Source organism: Myzus persicae, unplaced genomic scaffold (assembly GCF_001856785.1).
Source record: "Myzus persicae strain clone G006 unplaced genomic scaffold, MPER_G0061.0, whole genome shotgun sequence".
Classification (NCBI taxonomy): domain Eukaryota; kingdom Metazoa; phylum Arthropoda; class Insecta; order Hemiptera; family Aphididae; genus Myzus; species Myzus persicae.
Window position 1 is genome coordinate 173,585 of NW_019103539.1, and position 13,704 is coordinate 187,288.

The following is a 13,704-nucleotide window of genomic DNA, read 5'->3' on the forward strand; positions in this document are numbered from 1 at the left end:
TTAAGTATGCACTTAAAATGCCAAAAATTATAATACAAAATTAATTTGAAATGGTTTTTAATTTAATTTTTATATTTACATTAATATTAGGTACAGGATATTAATATATTATACAGTAGTACATGTACATTGTATTCGATTGCCCGTGACAAAAAAATCCAGCGGGCCCTTGATCTTACAAATTTGTGATATGATGAGCATGCAGTTACTCACACAATGTATGTCTAGACTCACCCCTGTTATAAAAGGTAATAAATAATAAAAACATATTTATTATACTATCATGAATAATAATATAGTCATTTTTGTTTACACATTATAATATGTATCTCATTTTTTAATTAACACAAATAACCACTTATTTTGATACTTTTTCTTGTTCTTCCATTTTTTTTTACTCTTTTCATAGCCACTACTCATAGGTACCTACTTTTTTCGACATGATCACAATATTAATTATTTGGTTCAACGAGTGACGACTCACGACTGACGACAAAATAATATCGAAAAAGCGACGGCTATTTCAATTTCCAGTCTGGCAGTATTTTCAAAAAGAAAAATTCGATACGTATCAATACGAAATAGTTACGTACCACCTCGGGCACCTCGTATCGGAGTCCGAGTCCGATACGGGTCGGTACGTATCGCTTGTATAATGTATAATGCACGTGTAACATCTTGAACCTGAACGCTCAAAATTGGACCGATACGTATCGATACACTCCAAATTCTTTCTTGAAAATCTTGTTTAATCACAGATTATATTGATATATCTGTGGAATATAATCTGTGGTTGTACCCTAAATCACGGTTTAAGATAGTCTATCTTAAACCGTGCTCTAAATATAGAGTGCGTTTTCTTGTTATTTCTGTTCCAAAATAATTATTATATTTATACATCTATACTAATTTAGTAATATCGCAATTGCCGCGCGTATGCGGGCAAACGCTGGCACGCTGCACATAAAAATATAATCTATAATTGACCTATAAGCGTATTGGGGGTATCGGTCATTTTTCTAGTTATTACATTTATTTTACTTTAAGGAGGCTGGAGCGTAATACATTCTAAGGAGTAAAAACTACATGGGCATTTTATATTGCAGTATATTATGCCATGTGCAATTGTGTAAATGTGTTGGAAGTAAATGAAGATTCGTGTGTGTAATTCGTAATAATGTACTCTCCGAACTACACTATCGTCTATTCGTCTAAAAACCGGTTTGATATTTTAGCCGTTGTCATTAGACAATAGACATGCTGCAATTTCCACTAATCTACAATAATACTAATGACGATAACATAATAATATTATTATTTATTAATTTTTTATTGTTTATACTTAATTACATGGTTATAAATAATAAACAATACTTCTTGGTAAATTGATTTATAGGCTTATAGCTAAATAACAATACTACAAATTACAATTCTAATAGTATAACCACCCGGCTACCTTAATGTGCCTCACACATATTTCCTCCACATATATTGAAGTGGCGGTAATTTTAGCCAGACACAGTTTTCATGTACTGCAATGACACCTCCGCAAGACAATAGTATTTGCATTCAACAATATAAATATGGGTTAGTGGTACAAAAATGATGACTTTATTTTTAAAATTTTGAATAATTTAACAATAGTTGGTTAGGTTATAAAAGTTTTACATGGATAATATCATAATTCATATCAAATGTGTATTGTCTACCATTAATCCGTTATTTTATTAATTATAACAATTTATTTTTAATTCGTCATTAATATTTCTTCTTTTATCAAGCTCGGCAAAAGATGTTCCAAATAAAAAAGTTCCAGCTTAGGTTTCATACTATTTGTGTCTGCACGACTGTACTACTTACGTCTTGACGTGTACGAAAGAAATAAATCTCATATTTTAATATTTGTAAGTAGTTCTAAACTATTTTAGAAAAATTTCAATATTTCCAGTGTCTAGAACTCTAGACAAACATGTTTAACTATTCCTGTATAATGTAAAATATAATTGAATACCTAAGCGGCTAAGCATAATAATATATTAACTTATATAGCTAAAATATAAAACCTGCTATTACCTAAACCTTTATGTATAATAATATTATATTCTGTACATATTATAATACTAATAATCATACTAGTTGTGTACGATTCCCGGAAGAATACCAATTACGTTGTATATGGGCATCATAGTGACGCCGGATATGTACGTCTGTAATGTTACCTGCGCATGCACGTGTCAATCACATATTACGTTATAAAATTTCAAAGATTTTTTTTTCATAAAAACTCTGCCAGTGACTTCAATCATTATTCATTACTCATAGTAGGATGTTCCGATTTCAATTTTGAAAGATTTGAATCCTCCTCTGGCTCCTCTACATTTACTATGCCTTGACTGTCGTACATTTTTCATATTCTATATCAATCTATTTCAATTTGAACTATGAATATGATCTATTTTTGCTCTTTTTGTTTGTATATTTCTAAGTAAAAAAATATAAAAATCAGAAAAATGAAAATGTCAAGCATAGATAATTTAGTTACGAATACAAATCCGTGTTTGGAACATTATTTGGGCGTAGTGATTTAAGTCGTGAGCTATGTTTTCGACGGAAAATGAAACACGCTCCAGCCCGGCAGCCCCCTTAAAGTGATTTAATTTTACTAGAACTTAGTTTTATTAATAACTAAAATTACTAAATAAAACCTGTTTTTTTTTTAAATCGCCACATTTTTTGAAGGGTCCTCCCCGGCCTTCTGGTGCCCTGGGCCCGTGGCACGTGGCACTTGGCCGCCATGCCACCCTATTGGTACTCGCCGGGGTTCTCGTCATCCGCAGTCCACGTCGAGTGCCCGCTGACGCGACAGTGCGACACCACCCGACCACCGACCACCGACCACCGACCACCGACCACCGACCAACGGTAGCGTGTTGGTAATTTGGTATTGCAGCCTTGTGCGGATTTCGAATTGTGATTTGAGACTGGTGGCAGAGGCTAGAAACAGTCACGATCGGTATCTGGGTATTCCCCGTATAACTGTGGCATTGTAATTTGGAACAATAGTTAAGAATTTTAGATAAGAATTTAGTATTAATTTTTCATTTCAATTTATTAACACAATGCAGTAATGTAAGAAGTCTTCAACTTTTTTATACATTTTTATTACATTTTTACTCATATTGAGCTATTTATAGACATGAAATTTTCAAAATACATTTCATGTAACATGACATTCGCTTCCATAGCACTCTGCTTGATTTTATGTCAAACCATTAATACTGCTATGCTTATAAGTGCAAATCCCAGTTTATAACTACAATTTGTTGAGTTAGGTTTTATTTTAATCCAACTTAAGAATTATTATTGTTACAAATCATTTTCAATAACAAATAATTAATATAAATTCAATGTAAACAATTTTTTAAAATATAATCTAGAATAATGAAGGAGGAGAAAAAGTTCCAAATGAATTCCAATCACAAGTAAAACAATTGGTAAGTGAAACCGCTTTAGACAGAAAGGGGATATCTTGACCCCTAGGGTGTAAGTGAGCTAAGTAATCAGGAGACGGAACCTCCTAGTTATCTTTAATATTATAATATATTATAATTTAATGTAAATAAATTTTGAATATGGTGCGATATGTTTTTTAATTGTTTTTCATAAAATACGCAATCGCCAATAATATGCTAAAACTAAGCATAAATATAAAGGTTATACAATATAACAAATAAGTAGTGAGTATTTTCGTTGATAATATGCAGTTTAATTAATTTTGTATACATTCATTCTTTAAGTGACAACAAAAAAAGTGTTTGAAAAAAATATTTTTAAATTGAAGAAATTAACAAATATGTACAATTTAACAATAAATAATACTAAATGTTGTTCAAAAATATTAAATATAAGCTAAATATTCTCTAATTTCTGAAATATGCTTTAATATGCGAAATACATTTTTCTTCTAATTCTGTTCTCAATAAATTTATGTAAAAACCTAAAAATCCGCTCTCTATAATTATTATTTATTACATGTCAGTGGTAATTTGACATAGAAGTGATATAACTTAAAAAAAAGTGATGTGACACATTAATTTGTATGAGAACACTACAAGATGAATAGTAGTGATAGTTATTTGTCATTAAATATACATGACTTAATTAGTATGTATAGTGTACTAGTGTTACATTGTCAACTAATAAAAATGATTAAATAATAACAAAATTAGGGTGAACAGAGTTTTAAATGATTGGATTTATTGCCATACATTTAAGTTATGTCTCTTTAGGTAACATAATACTTGTTACACCCACAATACTTGACTTAAATGTATTTATGTTGGGCAATAAGTTTGACCATTTAAAACTCTGTTAACCCTAATTTTATTATTATTTAATCATTTCTATTAGTTGACAATATGAAATACTGTGTTAATTAGTCCTGGATATTAAATGACAACAAATAAATAAAGTTTAATAGTAAAAACTTATTATGACTTGAATTATTTTATTTGCTAACTTATATGTTTTTTTTTTTTATTTTATGTTATGGGATTTATATATTATAATATATGATAACATGAAAACAATTTTTTATCCCAACAAATTTGTTTTTAATTACATTGAAATAATAAATATTATTCGAGTTGTAAATTTATAAGTAGATTGTGTAATGTATACGATACAAAATAATAAGAGGCTCTATCCAAGAATTGGGCCCTAAAATATCTCAGGTTTGACCAGAAATTGTAGTCTGCGTATGCTTATGGTATATTGGTATTCACGCGATGTATTAGGTATTTTAAAAACTAAAACAATAACAGTACACCTATTATTGATATTTTTAATATTTATATCTAAATTACATTTTTTACAGGAATTAATCAAAAATGTTCGATCAATTTTGAATGAAATATCCCCTCATAATATGCCTTCAATAATTCAGCGTTTTAAGGCATTGCCTATTGACAATATGTATTGTCTAGAGAAAACTGTTGATTTAGTTTTTGAAAAGGTAATATAATATATATATATATATAATAATAGATAAAAAAATATTCCGTACAACAATTGATTAACTAATGGTGTAACTAATATTATAGCCATTTTAAATGTTATTTATTTTATTATAAATGATGATATAATTGATAGTATTTATAATACTACAAAATACAAAACCTCTATTATTGTGTTTATTTAAATCTATTGTAATAATGTTTATTATTTACTACGTCTATAATATGATTGGCTATATTGGTTTTTAAGTTGATACAATTTAAGACACATGCTTTAGTAGAAGGTAATAATGATTTTAAAACTAGTCAATTATACTCCCAAAACATGTTTTTTCATTCATCATTTATTATGATTTATGACCTTTTGAAAATTCTGGTCTTTTTAGTTTATTATTAACAGGAATAAATGTATGGAACTAATTTGTCCATTTAATTATAGGCAATTGAAGAACAATGGTTTGCCCCTCTTTGTGCATCTTTATGTTCAGCTATGAAATCCTTACAAGTAATTTCTAATAATGGTAAAAAAGCAATGTTTAAACATTTGATTGTAAATAAATGCCAGAGCCTATTTGAATTAGACAAAGATCAAGAAATGGAATCTGCTAAGAAATATACTAAAATCCATTTGTGCAAAGATCAAGTATTTTTAATATACTGACACCATTAAATATAATTAGTTTATTTATATTTATTATATTTTCTAGGAAAAGAAAAAAGAACTTCAACTAGAGTTTTTAGAACATAAAAGAAAATTATGCAAACGTTCTGTAGGAAATTGCCAGTAAAATATAAATCAAATACTAAAAAGTAATTTCAAGTTCCTATATTTTTTTTTTTTGTTAGGTTTATTGGTGAATTATTTAAGCAAAATTTTCTTCCTCCAATTATTATGTTGTTATGCGTTCAGAATTTATCTACTAAATATGCCGAAGTACCACTCGAGTGTTTATGTAATCTATTAAAGACTGCCGGAAAAGAATTGGAACAAGTAAATTTAAACTTTTTTTTATTATGTTTATTAGAAATACTAGTTAAAAATATTTTTTCAAGTAGTATAATTTGACAAACTTTGAATGTATAGTAATTCAATAGTATTAGGGAACAGTCTTACTTAGCTTCCCAGCAAATTTTTGTTCTAATGTCCTTTTTTATTTTTCTTAACAGATAATTCTAAATAAAAAACTTTTTTAAAAATATCATAGTGCTACATCTATTATTCTTAGATACTTTTTCTTTTGCATCTTTTAATAGCATTTTTTTCATAAAGAAAAATAGGTATTCTATTTGAAATTGATTTTACTTTATTATTACATTCTGTAATGAAATAAAACAATGTGTTAATTTTATTTTAAATTTGGAAATAATACTTAATGAACAATATTCAATTATTCTGGTTGTATAGTATTTATTAGTGTAAATATAATATGTAATACAGTAAAACCTCTCTATAATTGACCCTCTATTAAACAGAATCCTTACAACAGAAAATGTCAATAGTCCTAGTTCAAATAATATATGAAATTGACCTCTCTAAGATGGAACCTCAACAAAACAGAAACGGTCCATTTTTGTGACTCAATTTGCAAAGTAATTATAGCTCTATAAGACGGAAAATAAAAATATTTAATTCAGTTTCATGATTGCCATAGTGATTTATTTATTACTTTCTTTTAAGCGTGTAGATGTATAGTGTAGCAAAGATTAGATATGTAATGTACTGATAGTAAAATGTTGTAAATGTGAACTGTTCAGTGGTCTATTTTTTCTAACTGAAATTACGTTTATCAAGAAACTGTGGTTGAGTGGAAACAAAAAATTTGGACTGACTGCTGGATATGAAGCAAAATACATGTAAAATGCAGACGATATGGATTTTTTTAATTTAGAGGTTTTCCTACTTAAGTTGATAGTACTAAAGAGTGAGTCATGTGCTGGAGGAAAAAAAGCAAAGGATCGTTTAGCAGTGCTTATATGTGGTAATATGTTTGGGGAAATTATGAAACCTTTAGTTATTTGCAAGTCTCAAAAACCACAATGTTTTAAGAACATAGACATTTTTTTATTACCTGCCATGTGGAAATTTAATTTAAAAAAAAAGCCTGGATGACAACTGAGATAATCGAGCAGTGGTTGCGTTATCTTAATGCAGATATACAATCTCAGAATAGAATTGTCCTGATATTTTTAGATAATGCTGTATGTCACTCAAAAATTAAATTATCTAATATGAATATACTCATGCTACCCCCAAATACATCATCAGTCACCCAACCAATGGATCAAGGAGTGATTTACATGTTCAAGTCTTATTATTCCAAGTTTTTGCTACAATCATTTTTATGCAAGAATGATATTTGCTTTTCATCCTATTAGTTTGCTAAATCAATAAGTGTCCTGGACTGTAACTTTATAGCGTTTGCTTGCCACTGTGTAAAACCTGAATGAGTGCAGAATGGTTTTCATAAAGCCGGTTTTTTCAAATAAAGGAACCAATATAAAGTTACCAGAAAATGCTTCGAAATAAATAAATGAAGAGTGTCTTACATCCAATGTTGATATTAAAGATTTCATTACATTCTGCATTTTTTTTAGAAGAAGAGGAATTTCAAATCTTAGAAAACAATGATGATGACAGCAAGACTAGTGATGAGTCAAAAATAAAAGATTTTAAAATCGGCATGTCATATTAAGAAGAGTTAAAAGAGTTTTCAGCCACAATTTCAAATTAAAATCTGTTCGTATTAACAACAGAAGCACAAAAGTGTGCTGAACGTGTTGCTCTTAGCCACAGAAAGCAATGAAATATTACTAACTATTTTTTTTAGTTATAAATAAGTTATATGTATTTAATATGTTTTTATTAATTCTTAGTTTTAATTTTTTAGCACATATGTGCCTATTATACACAATATAATCTTCAAGTATAAATTTACGTACTACAAAATATTTACCTAAAATATAATTTTTAACACATTTGTACATTCTTCAAACTTAACTTTTTTCTACCTCCCTATAACAGAAAAAAATGTTGGTTCCAAGCGATTCTGTTATAAAGAGGTTTTACTGTATAGTCTTTGGGTGATGATTGAGGTCCTCACCAACTGTAATTTGCTACTCATATGTACCATACAGTATGCGTTTAACAAACAAAACATTGATTCTGAAAAACATCAATATCCAATGGTGTACTGTATTTAAAATGTTTTTTTATTTGATTTATTGAATTTAAAGTTAATAAGCTATATTTTATTGTTTCAGTTTTATGATTTAAATGATACCTTTAAAAAACTTCAAGATTTAACTAATACAATAATTAAACCCAATATTTCTTTAAGAATAATGTTCATGATACAGAGTATCATTAATTTAAGAACAAATAAGTGGATACCAAGTGTTGATAATAAACCCAAATTGGTAAATTATGTCAACAATAAAGCATTTAAACAACAATCTACATCACTAGCTTTTAATAGATCTGACAAACGAGATCATCGTGGTGATAAAAAATGTAGGGATGGTGAAAATAAAAATGGTCGTCGTACGTATCTATTATAATTCATAATTAGTAATCTGTATTAATTATTAAATTTATATTACCTATATTGAACGTTAAAGTAATCTAATGGTTTTGTATTTTGTCTAATTTTTCATTTAAAATATTACTTAATATTAATTAATTATTTACTGTTAAAAAATCATTCCAAAATCATATTAACTTATTTATTATGAAATTTTTGTTGAGCACTTATGCGTATTAAATTGTGTTAATAAGTAGTATAGTAGCTTACATTTGAATGTACTTTCAAGGAGGAAATAAGGAATTGTTGAATGTTGATAAAAATAATTCTAAGTATGAACAACAAAATTACGCTATTGACCAATCTAAACTACAAGGTTTTAAGGTAATATATTATAATCAATTCTTAGGGTGCAACTTAACTAAAATATTAAATACAATATTTTCTTAGGAAAACACATCTGTGACAACCTTAGGTCCATCTAGTTGGTCATTTTCCACTGATAAAAATATAAAATTTGCAAGCAGTCGCCCATATGCTGTACTAAATTATGATAAAAATTCTTTAAATTCTCCACCAATTACGTAAGTGGTTAATATTTTTCAAGTAAATAATAATATTTTTTTTAATGCCTTATATAATTTTTAGATCAAATAATGACACATTTGAAAAGCTAATTATATCAGATTCTGAAGAAAGACAAAGAGTGATGTCTGGAATGACATTTAGTAAACTGATTTATTTTTTAAATACATATTATGTAATATGTTTGTTTTATAAATAATATATATTAATTAATATTTTTTCAGGTGTAGCGAGTTTGAAGCCTCAATTTGCTCAACCAACTCCTTTGATAAATTCTTCAAGTTCACAACACAAGGACACTATCAAAGAACATATTTTAAAACTAGACTTTGCGAAATGTGAAAATTTAAAATATGAGAACCTTGATGTAAGTTTTTAAGACAAACAAATTGATTATAAATTATGATCACATAAAGTTTGAAAAAATAATCTATACAAATAACTTTTAACCAAAAAAACATTAAATTGTTTGTAATTTGTTGCCTATTAGGAAATTTGTGTTTTTGCGAATACATTTTGAGTTGTTTTTTCAATTGTGGGTGGTAATAAAGAAGTTAAAATAATACAATTTTAAAATGCCCATAATCCGCTTAAAACATAATTACAAGATTTCCTAGATAATAATATTTTAACCGTCTTATACAATAATTTCTTATGATGTTAAATCTTAAGTCAACAAAATGTATTCCTCTGAGTGTAAATTTCCCCATGTTATATATTTGTAAGACTGAGACAACACATATGCTATAACATCATCAACCTTCTATTCATCATGCCGGGTAGAAATATACCAAAAATATGTAATAAACAGCTTTTTGATCAAATAAAATTATTCTGATCCAATATAACTAGACTCTAATGATTAATAAAGTTAGATGAGCATCAGCGCCGCAGGAGGTTTTGCAGGGCCCGGGACAGATTTTTTTTCGTAAGAAAAGAAATTTTGCTGGCACATCCTAGTACTTAGGTAGAGGAATTTTTAAAATATTTATTGAAATGAAATATGTATAAATTAAATGTTTAGGTACCCTAAGTACACTAAATACAAGTGTTACCCAAAAATTTAAAAAAAGATTCAAGATTTTAACATCAAAATTGTTTTGGATGTCGCCAGCATTATAATTTATTTTTACTCTCACTCGTTCATCATAGGTATTCAAATTATTATATTAAAAACCCACTAACTGTCACTGTAGACGGGACTTGTATTTTTAATTCCAAAAGCAAGATTATAGGTTTAAAAATCATCAAATGCCGTGCGATGCGCGGGGCCCTGGGCAGCTGTCTCTTCTGGTTACCCGTTGGCGTTAATGAGCATTATAACAATAGTTAGCAATATATAAAGTATAGCAATAAATTAAGAAACTTGACTTTATGATAGTTATTAAACTATAATATTTAAGGCAAGAAATTATTTACCCCACACAACCAATGAAGGGCTAAAATTAAATTAGTAAATACTATAAATATTCTTAGGAATCGTCCAACAGTCAAAAATCGTCTTCAGTTACTATTTTATTGCCCCCGAAACGGACAAGGTTTACAAGCAGTAACTTATATGGTGTTCCAAAAGATGATAAGGAATCATTCAATACTCCACAAGTGATGTAAATCTTTAATTTTAAAGTATCTAATCATTTATATTGAATATTAATGCTTTCAAAAATGTTTTTAGATCAAATAACGCAATAAAGAAGCCAATATTATCAGAAACTGAAGAGAACCAAAGGATTATGTTTGGTATAACAATTAGTAGATTGACTTATTTTTCAATAAATATGTTTGTTTTATAAATAATAATTTTTGTTTATATTTTAAAAGGTGTTGCAGGTCTTATGCCGCAATTCACTCAATCTACTCTTTCTTTAAATTTTTCTGAGAAAGCAGAAGATCTAGCGTTAGAATTGGACTCTGTAGTTGCGTATACAATTAATATTAAATGTAGAAGAATTCTTCTAGAATTTGAGCAACTGCAAAATTTAGATGTATGTATTCAATACAAAAATATTTACTGTATTACTTAGATAACTATAATGTATAATTGTGCTTTTTTTATATAGAATATAATTCATTTACTATCAAAAGATGAATCATCAGTATTCCGCACAAGGCATGAAGAGTTTGTGAAATCAATGTCACTTATAACATTAGATAGTAATCCTATTGCCCGAACAAAGGTGGTAGGAAAGTTTTTTGCAGAACTTTTAAAAAAAAAAAATTCTTTCTATGGTAGCCATCAATCAAGGGTAACTATTTATTTAGATTATAAAATATTTAAATCAATTTTAATTAATATTTTTTTACTTGAAGAATTAATGCTGTTCTTAAATATTGGAATGATTTTTTGGTGGATTACCTTCAATTTTTCTCCTATATTGCTGCCATTATAGTTAATTTCTTATTTATAGTTTTTATCAATTGTTTGAAGTATACAAACATTCTTAACTTAAATAAATTCTTTATAGCTCCATCATTATTATCACAGAATGCTTCCTTTGATTTTACCAATTTAAAAGATTCTTGTACATCAATACGACCAGACAATTCTAGTTTATTTTTTATAGAAGTTTTAAATAAAATTCATGGTTCTGAAGAAACGCAGAATATTAAAGAAGTAAGTGATATTAAAGTTATTTGTTCTATTTTTCTCATGTTCATTATAGTAATAAATAAAAGTTATTATTTATACATTTATAATGTTAATTTCTGAACTTAGTTTATTTTGTAATCAAAATGTATATTTTTGTTTCATCCACATAGATTTCTTTACCTCAATATTGTATGGATAGGTTAGTTATTTTATTAATAAGAATCAAATGATAATCATCGACACAATTATGGAGGGCTCAGATTCCCACAGTTTTTTAATCATATTTTATTTTAAAATATTAACTATTAAGGTTAGTACTGCTGATACATTTCTAGTCTCCCGAGACAAATGTCTCTTGATGGTTTATTGACCTTTTTCCGTGATATCGAGGACTGGAGTTGATGACTGCTGTTGGCTTACTACCAAAAGCTTAGTTTGACAAAAGCAGTTGCTTGATCCAGCTTGAAAGCCCGCCGGTCTATGGTGTATTGACCTATATGTATAATTATTATTTTAAGTCATTAAATTTATTTTTTATTTGACTAAGCGGTGCTTTTTTGATAGGAGTCTGACTTGTGAGTCAAATCTAAATTAAAATAAAGAGCGATAAATGATTGCATTGATGTTACCTATCTATAGTGGTTTTGAAACTATGATATTGGATAACCTGTATGGCTGTATTTGTTAATTAATTAAATCATTTATTTCATTATAATTTAATTATATGTAATAAACTTATATGACACCTTGTTCGCCTGATCTGTAATACCACTACTTTTGTAATTTTAGCAACTAGGTGGTATATTATGGATTTACAATAAGTGGAGGACTTCTGATAATGTTACTATTGACGTATTTATGCCCAATAACCAAATAAATAAATATTTGAAAAATAATGTAAGCTTTTAAATATTTTAAAAAGCGAGTATTTTTAAAATTATATTGTATTTTAATATTTGTAATTTTAGCTAATTGGTGTCTTCCTTTTATCTATTGCTATGTATGATAAAATTAAGCCAAATGATTGTGACCTTCTGTACGACATAATGCATAGTTGGATAAATGTGAGTAATATGATGGTTCAAGACATTTGAAATATTGCACGTATCAGTCATATAATGCAAACAATATTATTTTTTTTTTTTGATTTTAGATTAATATAAGTGCAGAAATAATAAAACGCCCTCAGTTTGTGCTAGCATTAACTATAGCTATTGTCATGGTTATATGTTCCAGTAAGTCACTTCTTCTGCAATTATGGTAAAATAGTTACTCAATTATTAAATATAAACGTTTAACTTATAGAACCAAATCATTCATACGAGGATTTTTTTAATTATGTTCATGTGAAATTGTTGAACTACTATATTCGATTTGAACCACTTCTAGAACTTGAAATCCAGGAACGAGAAGTTCAGTGTCTGTGCGGCATTCAGTTAATGTCTGCGTCACTTCAACATCCAAGAGGTAGTTGCTAATTGTTTAATTTTTAATTTCTTCATTAATGTGAATGTATTTCCATTAGGAATGGCATTGAAACTTTTCCATAAGCTCTATCAGGATGGAGTAATAAGTAAAGAATCGTTTGAACTATTCATAAAAAAATATGAAGAAACTACTGATCTGTAGTGTACCCTTGATAATATAAAATATATCATCTATGATTAAACCAGCACCAACTTACAGCTGTGTATATACATCAATTGATAAAATATTCTTCAATTTATTTTATATAATTGTAGATGCTATGTTATGATCAACTTTTATAAATAAGAAAAAAAATTCTAAATATTTCTTAATTTTTCATTTATTACCTTTGGAATTTATTTAGTTATAAATTCACAAAATATATTGGTACATAGTGGTTTTTAATGGTTTTGTTTGTTTTGTTTGTTTGTTTATTTATTTATTTATAATTAAACGCCTTGTCATTGAGTTTAATACATAAGTTAATAATATATTTATGTTGGTATACATAAACAGTTGTCAGTTG

At 27.6% G+C, this 13,704-nt stretch overlaps 1 protein-coding gene across 1 annotated transcript; it reads left to right on the plus strand.

The window, feature by feature from the left end:
* Nucleotides 1–4,882: 4,882 nt before the first annotated feature.
* Nucleotides 4,883–13,466, plus strand: LOC111034704 (the record flags this gene model as incomplete). The annotated part of the gene is given in 21 exon segments (XM_022316038.1): nucleotides 4,883–5,014; nucleotides 5,455–5,658; nucleotides 5,723–5,799; nucleotides 5,862–6,006; nucleotides 8,277–8,556; nucleotides 8,826–8,920; nucleotides 8,987–9,120; nucleotides 9,185–9,264; nucleotides 9,346–9,488; nucleotides 10,598–10,728; nucleotides 10,797–10,861; nucleotides 10,943–11,106; nucleotides 11,182–11,328; nucleotides 11,330–11,367; nucleotides 11,432–11,505; nucleotides 11,581–11,735; nucleotides 12,501–12,608; nucleotides 12,680–12,775; nucleotides 12,865–12,946; nucleotides 13,017–13,178; nucleotides 13,237–13,466. Coding segments are annotated over 21 exon segments (2,616 nt in total), but the record flags the coding sequence as incomplete, so codon positions are not given.
* Between the last annotated feature and the right edge of the window lie 238 nt (nucleotides 13,467–13,704).